Here is a 20,408-nt window from a genome sequence, read left to right on the forward strand (position 1 = left end):
AGCCCCCTGCCCAAAGCAGGACCAATCCCAACTAAATCAACGAGCCAGGGCTTTGTTAAGTCAAGACTTAAACACCTCTAGGGATGGAGATTCCATCCCCTCCCTCAGGAACCCATTCCAGTACTTCACCACCCTTCTAGGGAAATAGTTTTTCCTAATATCCAGTCTAGACCTCCCCCACTGTAACCTGAGACTATTGCTCCTTGTTCTGCCATCCATCACTACTGTGAACAGCCTTTCTCCATCCCCTTTGGAACCTTCCTTCAGGAAGTTGAAGGCTGCTATCAAATCCCCCCTCAACCTTCTCTTCTGCAGACTAAACAAACAAATCCTTCAGCCTCTCCTCATAGGTCATGCACTCCAGCCCCCTAATCATTTTGGTCACGCTCTACTGGACCCTCTCCAATGCATCCATATACTTTCTATAGTGGGGGGCCCAGAACTAGACAGAATATTCCAGATGTGGCCTCACCAGAGCTGAATAAAGGGGAATAATCACGTCTCTGCATCTGCTGGCAATGCTCCTCCTAATGCACCCTAATATGCCATTCGCCTTCTTGGCTACAAGGGCACACTGTTGACTCATATCCAGTTTCTCATCCACTGTAATCCCCAGGTCTTTTTCTGCTGAACTGCTACTTAGCCATTCAGTCCACAGACCGTAACAATGCTTGGGATTCTTCCGTCCAAGTGCAGGACTCTACACTTGTCCTTGTTGAACTTCATCAGATTTCTCTTGGTCCAATCCTCTAATCTGTCCAGGTCACTCTGGATCCAATCGCTGCCCTCCAGCGTATCTACCTCTCCCCATAGCTTAGTGTCATCTGCAAACTTGCTGAGGGTGTAATCCATCCCCTCATCCAGGTCATTAATGAGGATGTTGAACAAAACCGGTCCAAGAACCGATCCTTGGGGCACTCCGCTAGAAACCAACCACCAACCTAGCATCAAGCTGTTGGGTACTACCCGTTGGGCCCGACAGACTAGCCAGCTTTCTATCCATCTTACAGTCCATTTATCCAATCCATATTCCCTTAACTTGCTGGCAAGAATATTGTGGGAGACTGTATCAAAAGCTTTGCTAAAGTCAAGGTATATCACATCCACTGACTTTCTCATGTCCACACAGCCAGTTACCTCATCATAGAAGCTAATCAGATTGGTCAGGCACGACTTGCTCTTCGTGAATCCATGTTAACAATTCCTGATCACTTTCTTCTCTTCCAAGTGCTTCAAAACAGATTCCTTGAGGATCCCCTCCATGATTTTTCCAGGGACTGAGGTAAGACTGACTGGTCCGTAGTTTCCTGGATTGTCCTTCTTCCCTTTTTTAAAGATGAGTACTACATTTGCCTTTTTCCAATCATCCAGGATCTCTCCCGATCTCCACGAGTTTTCAAAGATAATGGCCAAAGGCTCTGCAATGACATTTGCCAACTCCCACAGTACCCTCGGATGCATTAAATCAGGGCCCATGGGTTTGTGTATGGTTAGCTTTTCTAAATAGTTCCTAACTTGTTCTTTCCCCACTAAGGGCTGTCCACCTCTTTCCCATACTGCGTTGCCTAGTGCATTACTCTGGGAGCTGACCTTGTCCGTGAATACAGAGGCAAAGAAAGCATTGAGTACTTCAGCTTTTCCCACATCATCTGTCACTAGGTTACCTCCCTTATCCGGTAAGGGTCCCACACCCTCTCTGATCACTCTCTTATTGCTAACATACCCGTAGAAACCTTTCTTGTTCTCCTTCACATCCGTTGCCAGCTGCAATTCCAATTGCGCTTTTGCCTTTCTGATAACTCCCCTGCATTCTCGAGCAATATATTTATACTCCTCCCTAGTCATCTGTCCAAGTTTCCACTTCTTATAAGCTTCCTTTTTGTGTTTAAGCTCACCATGGATGCCCCCGGTAAGCCAATCTGGTCGCCTACCATATTTGCTTTTCTGACTGTGCATCGGGATGATTTCTTCGTATTCCTTTAATAAGGCTTCTTTAAAATACTACCAGCACTCCTGGACTCTTTCCCCCTTCATGTAAGCATCCCAGGGAATCCTGCCCATCAGTTCTCTGAGGGAGTCAAAGTCTGCTTTTCTGAAGTCCAGGGTGTGTATTTTGCGACTCCCCTTTCTTCCTTTGGTCAGGATCCTGAAATCTACCATGTCATGATCACCGGTGCTCAGGTTGTCACCCACCTCTACTTCCCCTACTAGTTCCTCCCTGTTTAAGAGCAGCAGGTGAAGCTGCGCATGTCCCCTGGTTGGTTCCTTCAGCACTTGTACCAAGAAGTTATCCCCAACATTCTCCAAAAACGTCCTGGATTGTCTGTGTACTGCTGGATTGGTCTCCCAACAGATATCAGGGTGATTAAAGTCTCTCCTGAGAACCAAGGCCTGCGAACCAGAGGCTTCTCTCAGTTATCCAAAGAAAGCTTTGTCTACCTCATCCACCTTATCTGGAGGTCTATAGGGGTATGTCTACACTACCCTCCTAGTTCGAACTAGGAGGGCAATGTAGGCATACCGCACTTGCAAATGAAGCCCAGGATTTGAATTTCCCGGGCTTCATTTGCATAAGCGGGGAGCCGCCATTTTTAAAACCCCGCTGGTTCGAACCCCGTGCAGCGCGGCTACACGGGGCTCAAACTAGGTAGTTCGAACTAGGATTCCTATTCCGAACTACCGGTACACCTCGTTGGAACGTGGAACGAGGTGTACAGATAGTGCGGAATGGCTTGCTAGTTCGAACTAACTAGCCCGTGCCGCATGTAGCCGCGCGGCACAGGGTTCGAACAAGCCGGCATTTAAAAATGGCGCCAGCCGGCTTATGCAAATGAAGCCCGGGAAATTCAAATCCCGGGCTTCATTTGCAAGTGCGGTATGCCTACATTACCACCCTAGTTCGAACTAGGGTGGTAGTGTAGACATACCCTAGGTCCCATGGTTGAAGAAACAAAAGCCCTCTCTCTAACACCACCTGTGCAACCACGCATTTACTTTCTCAATTCAACGATCCCTAACCGGACCTTTTCCTTCAAACGGAAGGATGGACAAGAACACCACTTGTGTTTCAAATTTCTTGATCCTTCTTCCCAGCACTACATGATGCCTTTTTATTTCTCACTGCTTCTTTTACTTAGTTGGTAAGCCACGGTGGCACTTTTTTGTTTCTCTTACTGTGTTTTTTAATGTAAGGTATACATTTAAGATAAACCTCTGTGATGGTGTCTGAAAAGTTTCCATACAGCTTGCAGGGAGTTTACTTTTGGCACTATTCCTTTTAATTTCTGTTTAACAAATATCCTCATTTTTGTGAAGTTCCCATTTCTGAAATTGAATGCCATAGTGATGGCCTGCTGTGTTGTTCTCACCACAGGGATGTTAAATATTATTATATTATGGTCACAATTTCCAGGTGGTCCAGCTATCTTCATCTCATGGACCAGATCCTGCACTCTTAGGAATAAATCAAGAATTGACTCCCCTCTTGTGGGTTACAAAACCAGCTGCTTCAAGCAGCAGTCACTTAAGGTGTCAAGAAACTTTATCTTTACATTCCGTCCTTTGGCGATGTGTAACCAGTCCCAATGGGGATAGTTGAAATCTCCCATTATTATTGAATGTTATATTTTTATAGCTTCTGTAATCTCCCTAAACATTTCACAGTCACTATCACCATCCTGGTCTGGTGGTTGGTAATATATCCCTATTGCTAAATTCATATTATTACAGCATGGAATTATTATCCATAAAGGATTCCATGGAACAGTTCAATTCATTTATGATTTTTACTTCATTTGATTCTATGCGTTCTTCAAATATAGTACCACTCCCGCACCAGCACAACCTGTTCTGTCCTCCCAATATATTTTGTATTCTGGGATTACTGTGTCCCATTGATTATCCTCATTCCACCAAGTTTCTGTGATGCCTGATATATCAATATCCTCATTCATACCCATATTTTACCAGATTCCATCCTCTTCTCTTTACTAGGACATAGAGAATCTCTACTATTAGAGCCTTCCCTAAGAGATTTCTTTGTTTGATCCATGCGCTCCTCACACCTGTCAGCTTTCCTTAAATTGCTTTACGACCTTTTTCATTTTAAGTGCTAGCAATCTTCCCCCTTTCCCAAAAGCTTCCCCAGTTCCTAATAAATCTAACCCACTTCTCCCTGCACCCTACATCCACGCATTGAGACCTTGCAGTTCTGACTATCTATCTGGCCCTACATGTGAAACTGAAAGCAGTTCAGAGAACGCTACCATTGAAGTCCTGGATTTTAATCTCTTTCCTAGCAGCCTAAATTTGTCCTCCAGGACCTGTCTTCCCCCTTCCCTATGTCACTGGTTCCTACATGTATTACAATCACCATATCCTCCCTCATACTACACGTAAGCTTATCATAAAATCATAGAGCTGGAAGAGACTTCAGAAGGTCATCAATCTGTCTTGAGAGATCTGCAACTTTTGCACCAGGCAGACATGTCACCATACAGCTCTCCCAGTTATCGCAAACCCAGCAGTCTGTTTCCAATGAACAATCCCCCCATTACAGTACTAACACCTGTCTTTCCCTAATAACTGGAGTTCCTTCTTCTGGGAAGCTAATGGAAATCTTGGTCAGGAATTTAGGATGCAATACTATGTTCACCATGTAAAACATTGTTTAAGAAGCATCACTGTTTGTGCAATATGCTTCACAAGGAGATGAACCTGGAAATATGCTGAAGTATCTCCATAAACTCATTCCAGAGTTTTTGTGGGTGTACAATTTGAGCTCATGGTGATGAAAATTTGCAAACAAATGAAAATACATTTAAGATTTCTTAAATATCTTTATACCATTGGGTGTGCAAAAACTGAAGATCGGGGAATAGAAGTATGATGAGTTGATATTACACACCTGCAAGATTAACTTTAGCAATATATAACCACCAAATCTCTTCTTCATAGAATCATAGAATAATAGGACTGGAAGGGACCTTGAGAGGTCATCGAGTCCAGCCCCCCGCCCTCAAGGCAGGACCAAGCTCCGTCTACACCATCCCTGACAGATGTCTATCTAACCTGTTCTTAAATATCTCCAGAAAGGGAGATTCCACCACCTCCCTTGGCAATTTATTCCAATATTTGACCACCCTGACAGTTAGGAATTTTTTCCTAATGTCCAATCTAAACCTCCCCTGCTGCACTTTAAGCCCATTACTCCTTGTCCTGTCCCCAGAAACCAAGAGGAACAAATTTTCTCCTTCCTCCTTGTGACACCCTTTTAGATATTTGAAAACCGCTATCATGTCCCCCCTTAATCTTCTTTTTTCCAAACTAAACAAGCCCAGTTCATGAAGCCTGGCTTCATAGGTCATGTTCTCTAAACCTTTAATCATTCTTGTCGCTCTTCTCTGTACCCTTTCCAATTTCTCCACATCTTTCTTGAAATATGGCGCCCAGAACTGGACACAGTACTCCAGCTGCGGCCTAACTAGTGCAGAGTAGAGAGGCAGAATGACTTCACGAGTTTTGCTTACAACACACCTGTTGATACAACCTAGAATCATATTTGCTTTTTTTGCAACAGCATCACACTGTTGACTCATATTCAACTTGTGGTCCACTATGACCCCTAGATCCCTTTCCGCCATGCTCCTTCCTAGACAGTCGCTTCCCATCTTATATGTATGGAACTGATTGTTCCTTCCTAAGTGGAGCACTTTGCATTTCTCTTTATTAAACTTCATCCTGTTTACCTCTGACCATTTCTCTAACTTGCTAAGGTCATTTTGAATTATGTCCCTATCCTCCAAAGAAGTTGCAACCCAACCCAGTTTGGTGGTATCTGCAAACTTAATAAGCGTACTTTCTATGCCAATATCTAAATTGTTGATGAAGATATTGAACAGAGCCGGTCCCAAAACAGACCCCTGCGGAACCCCACTTGTTATGCCTTTCCAGCAGGATTGTGCACCATTAATAATTACACTCTGAGTACGGTTATCCAGCCAATTATGCACCCACCTTATCGTGGCCCTATCTAAGTTATATTTGCCTAGTTTATCAAAAAGAATATCATGCAAGACCGTATAAAATGCCTTACTAAAGTCTAGGTATATGACATCCACCGCTTCTCCCTTATCCACAAGGCTCGTTATCCTATCAAAGAAAGCATGTAAAAGAACATAATTTGTTGGACCAAAGTCAACATGGTTTCTGTAAAGGGAAATCCTGTCTTACTAATCTATTAGAGTTCTTTGAAGGGGTTAACAAACATGCGGACAAGGGAGATCCAGTAGATATAGTATACTTGGATTTTCGGAAAGCCTTTGACAAGGTCCCTCACCAAAGGCTCTTGTGTAAATTACATGGCCATGGGATAAGAGGGAAGGTCCTTTCTTGGATTGAGAACTGGTTAAAAGACAGGAAACAAAGGGTAGGAATAAATGGTAAATTTTCAGATTGGAGAGGGGTAGCTAGTGGTGTCCCCCAAGGGTCAGTCCTGGGACCAATCCTTTTCAACTTATTCATAAATGATCTGGAGAAAGGGGTAAGGAGTGAGGTGATAAAGTTTGCGGATGATACCAAACTGTTTAGGATAGTCAAGACAGAAGCAGACTGTGAGGGACTCCAAGAAGATCTCACCAAACTGAGTGATTGGGCAACAAAATGGCAAATGAAATTTAATGTGGATAAGTGTAAAGTAATGCACATCGGGAAAAATAAACCCAACTATACGTACAGTATGATGGGGGCTAATTTGGCTACGACAAATCAGGAAAGAGAGCTTGGAGTTATTGTGGACAGTTCTCTGAAAACTTCCACACAGTGTGCAGCGGCGGTCAAAAAGGCAAATAAAATGCTAGGCATTATTAAGAAAGGGATAGAAAATAAGACCCAGAATATCTTACTGCCCCTGTATAAAACTATGGTATGCCCACATCTTGAATACTGTGTACAGATGTGGTCTCCTCACCTCAAAAAAGATATTTTGGCCTTGGAAAGGGTTCAGAAAAGGGCAACTAAAATGATTAGGGGTTTGGAACGGGTCCCATATGAGGAAAGGTTAAAGTGACTGGGACTTTTCAGTTTAGAAAAGAGGAGACGGAGGGGGGATATGATAGAGGTATATAAAATCATGAGTGGTGTGGAGAGGGCTGATAAAGAAAAGTTATTTATTAGTACCCTAAATAGAAGAACTAGAGGACACCAAATGAAATTAACGGGGAGCAGGTTTAAAACTAATAAAAGAAAGTTCTTCTAATAAAAGAAAGTTCTTCTTCACACAGCATGTAGTCAACCTGTGGAACTCCTTGCCAGAGGAGGCTGTGAAGGCTAGGACTATAACAGAGTTTAAAGAGAAGCTAGATAATTTCATGGAGGTTAGGTCCATAAAAGGCTATTATCCAGGGGATAAGGGATGGTGACTCTGTTTGTCAGAGGCTGGAGAGGGATGGCAGGAGACAAATCGCTTGATCACTGTCTTCGGTCCGCCTTCTCTGGGGCACCTGGTGCTGGCCACTGTTGGCAGACAGGCTACTGGGCTAGATGGACCTTTGGTCTGACCCATTACTGCCATTCTTATGTAGCCTCTGTTTCTCTGGAGGTGGGTGACAGGAGAGGGATCACATGAGGATTACCTGTTGTTTTCCCTCCCTCTGGGCACCTGGGATTGGCCACTGTCAGCAGACAGGACACTGGACTGGATGGACTGTTGGTCTGCCCCAGTATGGCCATTCTTATGTTATGTTCTTATGCACATATCGCGCACCTTTTCCAACCATCGCATATTGATGTCAGGGAAATGGCCCTTATGATCCACCAGCACCTGCAGCGTCATCAAGAAGTATCCCTTCCAGTTTATGTACTCCTTAGCAAGGTGGTCAGGGACCAAGATGGGGATTTGTGTTTCGTCTATCATCCCACGGCAGTTATGGAACCTCACTAAAGACAAATGCAAAGTGCTCCACTTAGGAAGGAACAATCAGTTTCACACACACAGAATGGGAAGTGACTGTCTAGGAAGGAGTACGGCAGAAAGGAATCTAGGGGTTATAGTGGACCACAAGTTGAATATGAGTCAGCAGTGTGATGCTGTTACAAAAAAAACAAACATGATTCTGGGATGCATTAATAGGGGTGTTGTGAGCAAGACACAAGGAGTCATTCTTCCGCTCTACTCTGTACTAGTTAGGCCTCATTCTTCCGCTCTACTCTGTACTAGTTAGGCCTGTGTTCAGTTCTGGGCAATGCATTTCAAGAAGGATGTGGAGAAATTGGAGAGGGTCCAGAGAAGAGCAACAAGAATGATTAAAGGTCTAGAGAACATGACCTATGAGGGAAGACTGAAGGAACTGGGTTTGTTTAGTTTAGAAAAGAGAAGATTGAGGGGGGACATGATAGTAGTTTTCAGGTATCTAAAAGGGTGTCATAAGGAAGAGGGAGAAAACTTGTTCATCTTGGCCTCTGGGGATAGAACAAGAAGCAATGGGCTTAAACTGCAGCAAGGGAGGTTTTAGTTGGACATTAGGAAAAAGTTCCTAACTGTCAGGGTAGTCAAACACTGGAATAAATTGCCCAGGGAGGTTGTGGAATCTCCATCTCAGACATTTATCTAACCTACTCTTAAATATGTCAATTTATCTAACCTACTCTTAAATATGTCCAATCAGGGATAGTCTAGACAGTATTTGATCCTGCCATGAGGGCAGGGGACTGGACTCGATGACCTCTGGAGGTCCCTTCCAGTCCTAGTATTCTATGATTCTATGATCATGGCAAAACCATCTGCCAGGATGGCCGCATTTCCCAGAGTCATTATCCTCCATAGTAGAATAGTATTGATTGCTTTGACTAGTTGTATAACAGCCCCAACAATAGATTTCCCGACTCTGAATTGATTCTCAACTGACCAGTAGCGGTCTGGTGTTGCAAGCTTCCACAGGCCAATTACCATGCACTTCTCCATGGTCAGAGCAGGCTTCATTCAGGTGTGTCTGTGCTTCAGGGCAGGGGAAAGCCATTTGCAAAGTTCCATAGAAGTGGCCTTGCACATGTGGAAGTTTTGCAGCCAATGTTGATCATCCTATATCTGAAGCACTATACGATTCCACCAGTCTGTGATTGTCTCACAGAACCAGAACTGGCAGTCCAACAGATTGTCAATTGCATTTCCATCAATGCAACAGCTTGCCTCTACAGCGAATCCATGGGATCTTGAGAGTTGTCCTCTTCCTGGTAGAGTGATGTGCACTGCCAGCAATTCTAGAGAAGTGATTATTCCCCTTTATTCAGAACTGGTGAGGTCACATCTGGAGTACTGCGTCCAATTCTGGGGGCCCCCACTATAGAAAGGTTGTGGACGCATTGGAGAGGGTCCAGTGGAGGGCAACCAAAATGATGAGGGGGCTGGAGCACTTGACTGACAAGGAGAGGCTGAGAGATTTGGGCTTATTTAGTCTACAGAAGAGAAGAGTGAGGAGGGATTTGATAGCAGCCTTCAATTTCCTGAAGGGAGGTTCCAAAGGGGATGGTGAGAGGCTGGTCTCAGTAGTGATGGATGGCAGAACAAAGAGCAATGATCTCAAGTTACAGTGGGTAAGGTCTAGGTTGGATAGTAGGAAAGACTATTTCACTAGGAGGATGGTAAAGAACTGGAATGGGTTACCTAGGGAGGTGGTGGAATCTCTCTCTCTCTCGATTTTTAAGTATCGGCTTGACAAAGCCCTGGCTGGGATGAATGAATTGGGATTGGGCCTGCTTTGGGCAGGGGGCTGGACTTGATGACCTCCTGAGGTCTCTTCCAGCTCTATGATTCTATGATAAACAGAAGTTCACAAGCAGATAGCAGCAAAGATGCCTCACCCCTCACAACCTAAAAAAAGCAAATACACTACAGTACTGTGTTAAACTACTAAAAAAATAGAGAGACAGTTTTAAAAACACTTGAAAAGGTAAGAAGATTGTTTGTGTTAGTTTAATTTAAATGAAGATGGTTAAAAGCAGCAATTATTCTGCATAATAAAGTTCCAATGCTGTATTAAGTCAACATTCAGTTGCAAACTTTTGAAAGACCCACCATAATATTTTCTTTGGAGTTACAAATATAGTCACCATTCCCATGTTTTTCATATCTCTGAGATTCTACTGTATTTGTACATTGAGGCGAGAAACCTGAAGGAAGTGTGAGTTGAGGGTAGAATAAGAACAGTCAATAGACGGGAGGAAATAGGGGTTACTGAGACAGCTGGAAGGATTAGAGGTGGAGTGCAAGGAAATCGTCTCAGAGTCGGTGACAAGCAAAAGGGGGAGGGAAGAGGTCACATTAGGCTTCTTCACAGATTCAGAAGGACGTATAGAAACTGTAATGATTATCTCACCTGACCTCATGCATAACATGTAGTTGGTATCATGAGCTTTCGTGGGCACAGCCCACTCATGATACCAGCTACATGTTTTGTTAGTCTATAAAGTGCTACCTGATGATTTGTTGTTTTTTAAGTTTATCCCGTACAGACTAACTCAGCTACCCCTGAACCTCATGCATAACACAGTTTTGATAATCTCAACACAAACCTTTATCCTGTCCATCACTTCCAGCTGAACTAGAGGGCATCACAGAACACTAGAACTGGAAGGGACCTTGAGAGGTCATCGAGTCCAGTCCCCTGCTCTCATGGCAGGACCCAGTACTATCTAGACCATAACTGATAGACAGTTATCTAACCTGCTCTTAAGTATCTCTAGAGATGGAGTTTCCACAGTCTCCCTAGGCAATTTATTCCAGTGTTTAACCACCCTGACAGTTAGGAACTTTTTTCCTAATGTCCAACCTAAACCTCTCTTGCTGCAATTTAAGCCCATTGTTTCTTGTCCTATCATTAGAGGCCAAGTACAACAATTTTTCTCCCTCCTTCTTGTGACACCCTTTTAGATACCTGAAAATGACTATTATGTCCCCTCTCAGTCTTCTCTTTTCCAAACTTAAACAAGCCCAATTTTTTCAGTCTTCCTTCATAGGTCATGTTCTCTAGACTTTTAATCATTCTTGTTGCTTTTCTCTGGACCTTCTCTAATTTCTCCACATCTTTCTTCAAATGTGGTACCCAGAACTGGACACAAGACTCCAACTGAGGCCTAATCAGTGCAGAGTAGAGCAGAATGACGACTTCTCGTGTCTTGCTCACAACACACCTGTTAATGCATCCCAGAATCATGTTAGCTTTTTTTGCAACATCATCACATTGTTGACTCATATTTAACTTGTGGTCCACTATGACCCCTAGATCCCCACTTTAAATGTACTCCTTCCTAGACAGTCACTTCCCATTCTATATGTGTGAAACTGATTGTTCCTTCCTCAGTGGAATACTTTGCACTGGTCCTAAACTTCATCCTGTTTACCTCAGACCATTTCTCCAATTTGTCCAGATCATTTTGAATTATGACCCCTCCCAGTTTGGTATCATTTGGTGTACTCTCTATGCCAATATCTAAATCGTTGATGAAGACATTGAACAGAACCGGTCCCAAAACTGACCCCTGTGGAACCCCACTTGTTATATGTTTCCAGCAGGATTGTGAACCGTTAATAACTACTTTCTGAGAACGGTCATCCAGGCAATTATGCACCCACCTTACAGTAGCCTCATCTAAGTTGTATTTGCCTAGTTTATTGATAAGAAGATCATGCAAGAATGTATCAAATGCCTTACTAAAGTCTAATTATACCATGTCCACTACTTTTCCTTGATCCACAAGACTTGTTATCCTATCAAAGAAAGCTATCAGATTGGTTTGACATGACTTATTGTTTACAAATCCATGCTGGCTGTTACCTATCTCCTTATTTTCTTCCAGATATTTGCAGATGAATTCCTTAATTACTTGCTCCATTATCTTTCCTGGCACAGAAGTTAAACTAACTGGTCTGTAGTTTCCTAGGTTGTTCTTATTTCCCTTTTTATAGATGGGCACTAGATTTGCCCTTTGCCAGTCTTCTGAAATCTCTCCTGTCTTCAATGATTTTCCAAAGATGATAGCTAAAGACTGGGATACCTCCTCTTTCAGCTCCTTGAGTATTCTAGGATGTATTTCATCAGGCCCTGGTGCCTTGAAGACATCTAACTTTTCTAGGTGATTTTTAACTTGTTCTTTTTTTATTTTAGCTTCTAAACCTACCCCCTTCACTTTAGCATTCACTGTGTTAGAAATCCTTCATCAGATTTCTCGGTGAAGACCGAAACAAAGAAGTCATTAAGCATCTCTGCCATTTCCAAGTTTCCTGTTACTGTTTCTCCCTCCTCACTGAGAGGATGCTCAGGTATGATTTTCAAATTCCAAATAACTAAGAATCCACCTTATCCAAAGGTCAGTTGTTCCAGTGGTAGTTCTCTCACTGATAAAAAAAATTGTGTCGTATTTCTAGTCTGAATCTGTTTAGCTTCAAGCTTCCAACCAGTAGGTCTCATTGTGTTTTAGTCCCTTGGATCAAAGAGCACTTTCTTATCAGAAATTGTCTCCTCATTTGGTATGTAAAGACTGTCATCAAGACAACTCTTAACCTGCTCTCAACTAAACTATATATACTGAGATTTTGTTGATTTTTTTTCTCTGCAGAATCTTGCCAATTTCTGCATCAACAGCAAGGAGAAGAAGGGCTCTAAGATCTAGTCAAAAGTGGCAAAGTGGACTGACAATGACAGTCAGAGGCGTAGCGAAGAGGAGGCAGGAGGGGGCAACGCTAGGGGGCACCAGGCCGGGATGAGAGGGAGTGCATGCTGCGCAGACTCACCTGGCATGGGTGGTGACTTATATGGCCATCCCACCCCCGCCCCTTCCCCCCCCCGGCCCCGGGCCATCCCTGCTGTGAGCAGTGTTCAGTCAGCTCCCCCTTGCCTGTGCATGCTGCTGGCTGCTGCTGCCACCATACGCATCGCTTCCAGGTGACCGGGGAGACGCCCGGGCGTGACGTGACATCACGGCCCGGGACTTTAAAAGTGTTCGGTGCTGCGTGGTGCCGTGCGGCCTAGCTTCCAGTTCGGAGTCTGGGGACTTCTGAAGCCCAAGTGCAGAGTCCGGCTCCACAAAGTGGAATGCAAAAGATACGGCAGGGCAGGGGGAAAACTAGGGGAAAGGGGTGGGGAGGAAGGGACTTGCACAGAGGGGAAGGGGAAAGGGAAGATACAAATGCCAGGGGGCCAAGTACAGACAATGAGGAAAAGGGCAGGAGGGGAGGTGTCAGTGGGAAGGGGGAAAGGGTGATGCTGGGATAGGAGAGGAGAGGGGAAGGGCATTAGGGTCTAGAGGGGGAGGTGCTGGGAGAAGGCTTGAAAGGAAGGGTGGGCATAAGAAAGGTGGGGATGGAGCAAGTCATGTGTGAGGGCAGAGAGGGGCATGAGGGAATGGGGGCAGAGAGTGGTGAGGGGGTAGGCATCAGAGAAAAAGAGGGCAAAGGGGGCAGAGGCAGTGATGGAAGGGGGAGGCACCAGAAGGTTGCAGGGCTAAGGGAAGGTGCAGGTGCCAGGGGATTCTGGGTGTCAAGAAGAAGGGCAGACACCTGCAGGGGAGGGACCAGCACCAGAGGAGAGAGGCAGGGCAGGTGTGTAGAGGGAGGTGTTAGAGGGGATGAGAAGGGGTAGCTCATCTGATTAGAGTGGGGCTACTGGAGGAGTGGGCACAGGAGGGAGAGAAGGGCTGGTGGAGGGGGCAGGTTGCAGGAGGGCTGAGGGCAGTGAGAAGGCAGGAGTCAGGACAGCAGAGGAGGGTGAGGAACTGGGGGGCAGCAGGCACCAGGGGAGATGATGGAGCAAGGAGAGGAGACATGGCAGCAGAGAGAAAAGGTAAAGGTTTAAAAATTTTTATTAATAACTTGGTATGCTGCCCATGGCCAGTTTGTTTGCACCCCACGGTGCAGTTTGGGTTTATGTAGGGATCAACACATGGCCGGCGAGTGGGAGCCAAAACAAAAAAGTAGTCAGTGTAATGATCTTCTGTTGATATGCGTTTTAGCAGTTAAATTCTTGGACTGTCATTGCTCATGAAAAGTGCTGTCACATGGGTAGAAATCGGATAAATATTGCATTTTATTAATATCAGCAGAACTGACTTAAATAGGGCCTGTGTGTTGTGTAGTCTTGCCTTAACATTTGTATTCATGCGTGTCAGTGTCAGAGAAGCTATTTGTATGTATTTGCTTGCATATGCAACCACACTTAAGTTGAGGCCCTCAGCATGTTCTGTAAGTATCAGTGTGGCCCCTGGGGCTTCCAAAGTTGAGTTGCCCTAGCTCATCCCTGACAGGTGTCTGTCTAACCTGGTCTTAAATATCTCCAGTTATGGAGATTCCACAATCTCCCTAGGCAATTTATTCCAGTGTTTAACGACCCTGATAGGCAGGAAGTTTTTCCTAATGTCCAACCTATACCTCCCTTGGTGCAATTTAAGCCCACTGCTTCTCATCCTAACCTCAGAGGCCCAGGAGAACAATTTTTCTTCCTCTTCCCTATGATACTCTTTTTGGGTATGTCTACACTGCCACCCTAGTTCGAACTAAGGTGGCTAATGTAGGCATTCGAACTTGCAAATGAAGCCCGGGATTCAAATATCTGCATGTTCCTGGGCGCTGCCATTTTTAAATGCCCCGTAGTTCGAACTACCTGGCCGCGGCTACATGCGGCATGGACTAGGTAATTCGAATTAAAGCTCCTAATTCGAACTACCATTATTCCTCCTGCCGGGATATTTAAACTAGGGTGGCAGTGTAGACATACCCTTAGATACTGAAAAGCTGCTCTCATGTCCCTTTTCGGTCTTCTCTTTTCCAAAGTAAACAAGGCCAATTCCTTCAGTCTTGCCTCATATCTCATGTTCTCTAGACCTTTCATCATTTGTGTTGATCTTCTCTGGACTTTCTCCAGTTTCTCCATGTTTCCTGAAATGTGGCGCCCAGAACTGGACATGATACTCCAGCTGGGGCCTAATGTAGATGGCTCATTCCCTGCCTAAGGGACGTGAGACTGGGCAGGTTAATTTCCAATCCTCCTGTTTATTCTTTTCCTAAGCCAGGAGGGCACAGTAGTTCTGATGGGGGCTCTGCAGGAAGGCAGCCCGCACTTCCCCCCTGCCTGAAACCTTGTGCAGGTGTTAAACAGCTGTCCAGCCCATCCTAGAGGTGACTGCATTTCAGCGTGCCTGAAGCAACACACCACCAGCAATGGAGAGGAGAATGGCTCCCGGGCATGGCTTGCTCATGACTGCTTCAGTCCCGTTGGATGGGCCTCAGCCTCTTTTCTTCCCCTCCCCCGCTTTGCAATGGGGCTGTAGACTCTGGGGGAGAGGGGTGGAGGTGTGTCTACATCTGCTGTGGGGAGACGTTTCTGTATTAATCATTCCCTCACTGAAGTTTTTAGCTTTGTATTGAGTCCTCTTACATGGAAACTTTGTATTACATCTTGGTAGAATAGTCCCTAGGACAAGTGAGGCAGAGACTGTCCTTGTGGGGCAAATGAGGTGGGAATGGATAAGGCGGAAGGTGAGCACCTCAGGGCAGTTGCAAGGGTTGGAGAGGGGATGGAAGCCAGATCCAAGATCAATGAGCCCTGGGAAGTGGGCCCATTGAAAGGAGACTGGACCTATGGATGCCTTGGGGGTCAGCAGCAAGGGCCTGCTTTGGGAATCCCCCTCTTTGGAGCTGAATATGGCAGCATTGAGACACCACCCAGAAGCCGGCGCCACAGACACTAACTGCAGATTCACGGGACGGCTCTCACAGATCTTGCACATGCATAAGATGATAGATCTGCAGAAGGGGGGGCAGTAGCGTAGCGAGGGGGCCGGAGGGGTCAGTTGCCCCAGGGCACCATGCTAGGGAGGCTCCAATTTAATCCCATTCTGCTCCCCCCATTATCCCTTTAGCTCCCGTGCTCCTACTCCGCCTGCCACCGGCAGCTGGAGCCTCCTCCCTGCCTCTCTGCTCCGAGCCCAACCCTGCTCCATCTCCACTGGCGGGTTAGTGCATGTGGGAGCCTGGCCCCAAACTGTATGGGGTGGGGGGAAGATGCGGTACAAGTTCCCCTCAGCTGAGCACCAGCTCCAGGGCCGTGCCACATGGAGGGGGGGGGGTGCAAATTTTTCCTTTGCCCCCGGGTGCATAACACCCTCGCTACACCTCTGATGACAGTCCATTAGTGTGGAGAAAGAAAGTTTGGCCATGAAGATAGAAGATCTGCAGGAAAAGAGAACAGTTTGTAGCAAAGAAAGTGAGTGGGACATCCATCAAAGAAACTCAGCAATATTGCAGCAGCAGCAGAGGAAGCTGATGGTGGGGGAGAGCCAAAGACAGGGCTTCCCAGGACAGACCTGTGGAACAGGACTGCAGCAATCAAGGATGGTAGCAAATACAGACTGGAGGGAATCATGAATTAGAGTGAGTAGAGCACAGAGAAGAAGAAACTTCATTAACACTAATGGGACTGGAAGTCTCAGAAAAAGAGGGTAGGGGACAATGGTGATATTGAAACAGATAAGTCTCTGTTTGTAGAAGGCAAACTCTGCAATAAAGATCAGAAAGTTGTACTTGGTGAAGAGCAAATAAAGTGAGTAGCGATTATGGTGAGCATGTCACAGTAAAGGAAAGAGGTACCTAACACATCTAATGAGTTGTCAACCCCAAAATATGAAGTCATCATGGCTGGATCTTGCAAAATGTGACGACAAAGATGGACAGAAATCAGGGTCAGAGAAGGTGGATGTAGAAGAAGCTGGGCAGATGGAGAAGGGAAAAAGGAGGGAGGATGGAAGAGTCAGATGAGCACTGCTCGGGAGAGAAGGCATGAAGGGCTGGAAGCAAGGGAGGGAGCATGACACCCAACCACAATTCAAGACAGGGACTTTAAGAGAAGTCACCATAAAAAGAGAGCCTATAGAGGCTGTTGTCTGATGGGGAATCCAGGTCTTGAGAGCCAAAAGACCAAAGGGAATAGATGATGAAGAGGTCATTCATGGCTGTGATCATTTTTAGATGGAACTGGCATTCAGAGAGAACAGGAGTAGACAAGGAAAGAGGGCATGGAGTAGGTGGGACGGGTATAAGATTTGAAAAGAAAAGATCACAAGAGTGACGAAAGAGGGAAAAACATATTTCAAAGTTAAGGTTGCTGACCCACTAAGCTATCAGCCTTGTAATATTGCAACATAGCTGCTTATGTATTACACTAGGCTGAGCTGGCTATGTACAATTAAATATATACAAAATTAAGCACAGTTCAAACAGCTAACAATGATAGCAGCTGTGCTGGCTCTCAGCAAAAAGCAACATCAAATTCCAACACTGACTGGTTGCAGTGCAAGCTTAATCAGAGCAGCTGTGTGACGAGGTGGGTGCGAAGCATTTGCCCTTTCTCCAGCCTCTCTGCCAAGGCAGGAAAAAACGTCTTGAAGTTCTGTGACCACAGACCCTCTATAGTATGGGGCAGCAATGTGTGTTCATGCATGCGTATGCGGAACCAATAGCTGAAACTGACGATACAACTCACTGTCAATACTTCTCCCGCTCCATTCGCAGAGAACAAGATCCTTTTAAGAATGAGTACAGTTTGTTTTGCGACTACCTCAAACTCCAGGAAACACTAGAAAAGGCAACAAAAAGGCTGGGGATGACGGAAAAATATTTGTCACATATTATAGTTATGTGGAGGAGCTGGAGCAGCAGTGTTGATATCCAGTTACTGATTGGACAGAAAGCTTTCATATTTGGAATCATGAACTGTGCATGCTCCCAAAAGCCACAGCTTTTCCAGTTCTGGCAGAAGTGGCATTTATGCTATTTACCTACCACAGAAGGGAGGGAGAGATAAGAGGAGAGAGGAATTCTGCGGAAGATTAAATTACATCCCAGTGGTGCTACCACAAGCTCAACTGCACCAGTGAAAAATCGACTGCAGATAAGATTCTTGCAACTTTGAGGGGTTTAATCACCATATCAGTGATTTAGCTGGCACAATGGTAAAAACTGCAAATGCCACATTTTGTCTACACTAAGGCATCCCAGGTGCTATCACTAGCACAGCTTTTGGGTAAAATTCCCCAGTGTAGAAAAGGCCTTAAGCACCGCTGAGTTACCAGCAATATAATAAACAAAGAAATGGGTTTTTTGCTGCCAGTGGAGTCAGTTCCATTTGCAGGAGCTACATGCTTTTGTTTTGGGAAGGAAGGAAATTGCAGCCTTTAACAGGGGAATAACTTAGAATCATGGAATCATAGAACAGCAGAACTGGAAGGGATCTTGAGAGGTCATCGAGTCCAGTCCCCTGCCCTCCCGGCAGACCCAGTACCAGACCTAGACCAGGGCTACTGAACACAGCCCATGGGCCACATGCGGCCTGCAGAGCCTTGAGCCGCTTCCCAGGCCGCCTGCCTGCCTCACTGCTGGGGCTCCAGCTGCAGCACTAAGCTGTGCGACTTTGAGCCAGGCCGCATGCTCAGGAGCTGCCGGCCAACAGGGAGAGGGGAGTGGCAAAAGACGAAGAGCACGCCTGCCACGTCTGCCACAGCAGCAGCGCCACACTGGTGCATGCACGGGGAGAGGCGTAGTGAGGGGGAGGCAGTTGCCCCCAGGTGCCACGCTAGGAGAGTGCCAGGCTGGAATGGGAGTTCAGCGCACAGCCCCAGGCAATGTGGTGAGCCGGGAGCAGCTGATGAGCCATATGCTCCCTGTGCAAACTGCAATCAAGCCTCTGAGGCAACTGGGCTGAGCAGGAGCAATCACTTCCAAGATAGGGTGTTCTGTACCTCTGGTGCCTGGCTCTGCAGAAGGGGGATTTGGTTGCAGGGGAGGGGGAGAGGGTTGGGGGTGCACTGGGTTTGAGCGGGGGGGGGGGGGCTGGACTGGAGCACACAGGCCCACACATTGCAGCAAGCCAGGAGCTGGCAGTCACGTGCTCGCTCCTTGTGCAAACGGCAGTTAGGTTGAGGCAGCCGGGCCGAGCGGCGGGAACGGCCACTTTAAAAGTAGGGTTACCCGTCCCATACCTCCAGAGCCTGGCTCTGCGAGAGGGGGATTTGGTTGGGGAGGACTGGGGGCACCTGGCTCTGGGGGAAGAATGGAAGCATCGGGATAAAGCAGTAGGCTGAGGTGTCTGGCTCTGGGGCAGGAGAGGGGCTATTTGCAATTAGTTTGATTTGTTAAAATTGTGAAGCCAAAACAAAAAAGTAGTCAATATAATGGTTTTCTGTTGATGTATGTTTTAGTAGTTGAATTGCTGAACTGTCAGTGCTCATTAAAAGTGCTCTCATATGGGTGGAAATTGGGTAAATATTGAATTTTATTAATATCAGCAGAACTGACTTAAATGAGGTCTGCAAGTTGTGTAGTCTTGCCTTAATCTTTGTATTCATGCCCATCAGTATGAAAGAAGCTTTTTGAATATATATTTGCATAAATACTTGCATATATTTGCATATACATGCAACCACGCTTAAGTTGTGGCCCTTGGCATGTATTGTGAGTATCATTTGTGGCCCCGTGGGGCTTCCAAAGTTAAGTAGTCCTGGTCTAGACCATCCCTGATAGATGTCTAACTAACTTGCTCTTAAATATCTCCAGAGATGTAGATTCCACAACCTTCCTAGGCAATTTATTCCAGTGTTTAACCATCCTGACAGTTAGGAAGTTTTTCCTAATGTCCAACCTAAACCTCCCTTGCTGCAGTTTAAGCCCATTGCTTCTTGTCCTATCTTCAGTGGCCAAGAAGAACAATTTTTCTCCCTCCTCCTTCTGACACCCTTTTAGATACCAGAAAACCACTATGATGTCTCCTCTCTCAGTCTTCTCCTTTCCAAACTAAAGAAGCCCAGTTCTTTCAGTCTTCCTTCATAGGTCATGTTCTCTAGATCTTTAATAATTCTTATTGCTCTTCTCTTGACCTCCAATTTCTCCACATCTTTCTTGAAATATGGTGCCCAGAACTGGACACAATATTCCAACTGAGGCCTAATCAGCGCAGAGTAGAGAGGAAGAATGACTTCTCGTGTCCTGTTCACAACACTCCTGCTAATGCATCCCAGAATCATGTTTCCTTTTTTTGCAACAACATCACACTGTTGACTCATATTTAGCTTGTGGTCAACTATGACCCCTAGATCCCTTTCTGCATTACTCCTTCCTAGACAGTCGCTTCCCATTCTGTATGTGTGAAACTGATTATTCCTTCCTAAAAGTACTTTGCATTTGTCCTTATTAAACTTCATCCTATTTACTTCAGATAATTTCTCCAGTTTGTCAAGATCATTTTGAATTATGACCCTATCCTCCAAAGCAGTTGCAACCCTTCCTAGCTTTGTAGCATCTGCAAAATTAATAAGCAGGGGTCGACAAATTATGGAAAACCCTACTCACCAGACAAAAAAGGGACTCGCCA

The 20,408-nt window shown here is 45.6% G+C and overlaps 1 protein-coding gene across 19 annotated transcripts in view; it reads right to left on the minus strand.

Annotated features, from left to right (window-relative positions):
- SMARCD3 (SWI/SNF related BAF chromatin remodeling complex subunit D3) overlaps window positions 1–20,408 on the minus strand; it is a 290,614-nt gene that overhangs the window by 145,762 nt on the left and 124,444 nt on the right. For 8 of the 19 annotated variants that reach the window (XM_075917539.1, XM_075917541.1, XM_075917542.1 and 5 more), the window contains one exon: window positions 10,929–11,184. The exons of the other annotated variants lie outside the window; for them this stretch is intronic. In XM_075917539.1, the coding sequence (XP_075773654.1) occupies window positions 10,929–11,184 (256 nt within the window). The remainder of the gene's footprint in view (window positions 1–10,928; window positions 11,185–20,408) is intronic. 19 annotated transcript variants of the gene reach the window in all.

This window comes from Pelodiscus sinensis, unplaced genomic scaffold (genome assembly GCF_049634645.1).
Source record: "Pelodiscus sinensis isolate JC-2024 unplaced genomic scaffold, ASM4963464v1 ctg63, whole genome shotgun sequence".
NCBI classification, from domain to species: Eukaryota; Metazoa; Chordata; order Testudines; family Trionychidae; genus Pelodiscus; species Pelodiscus sinensis.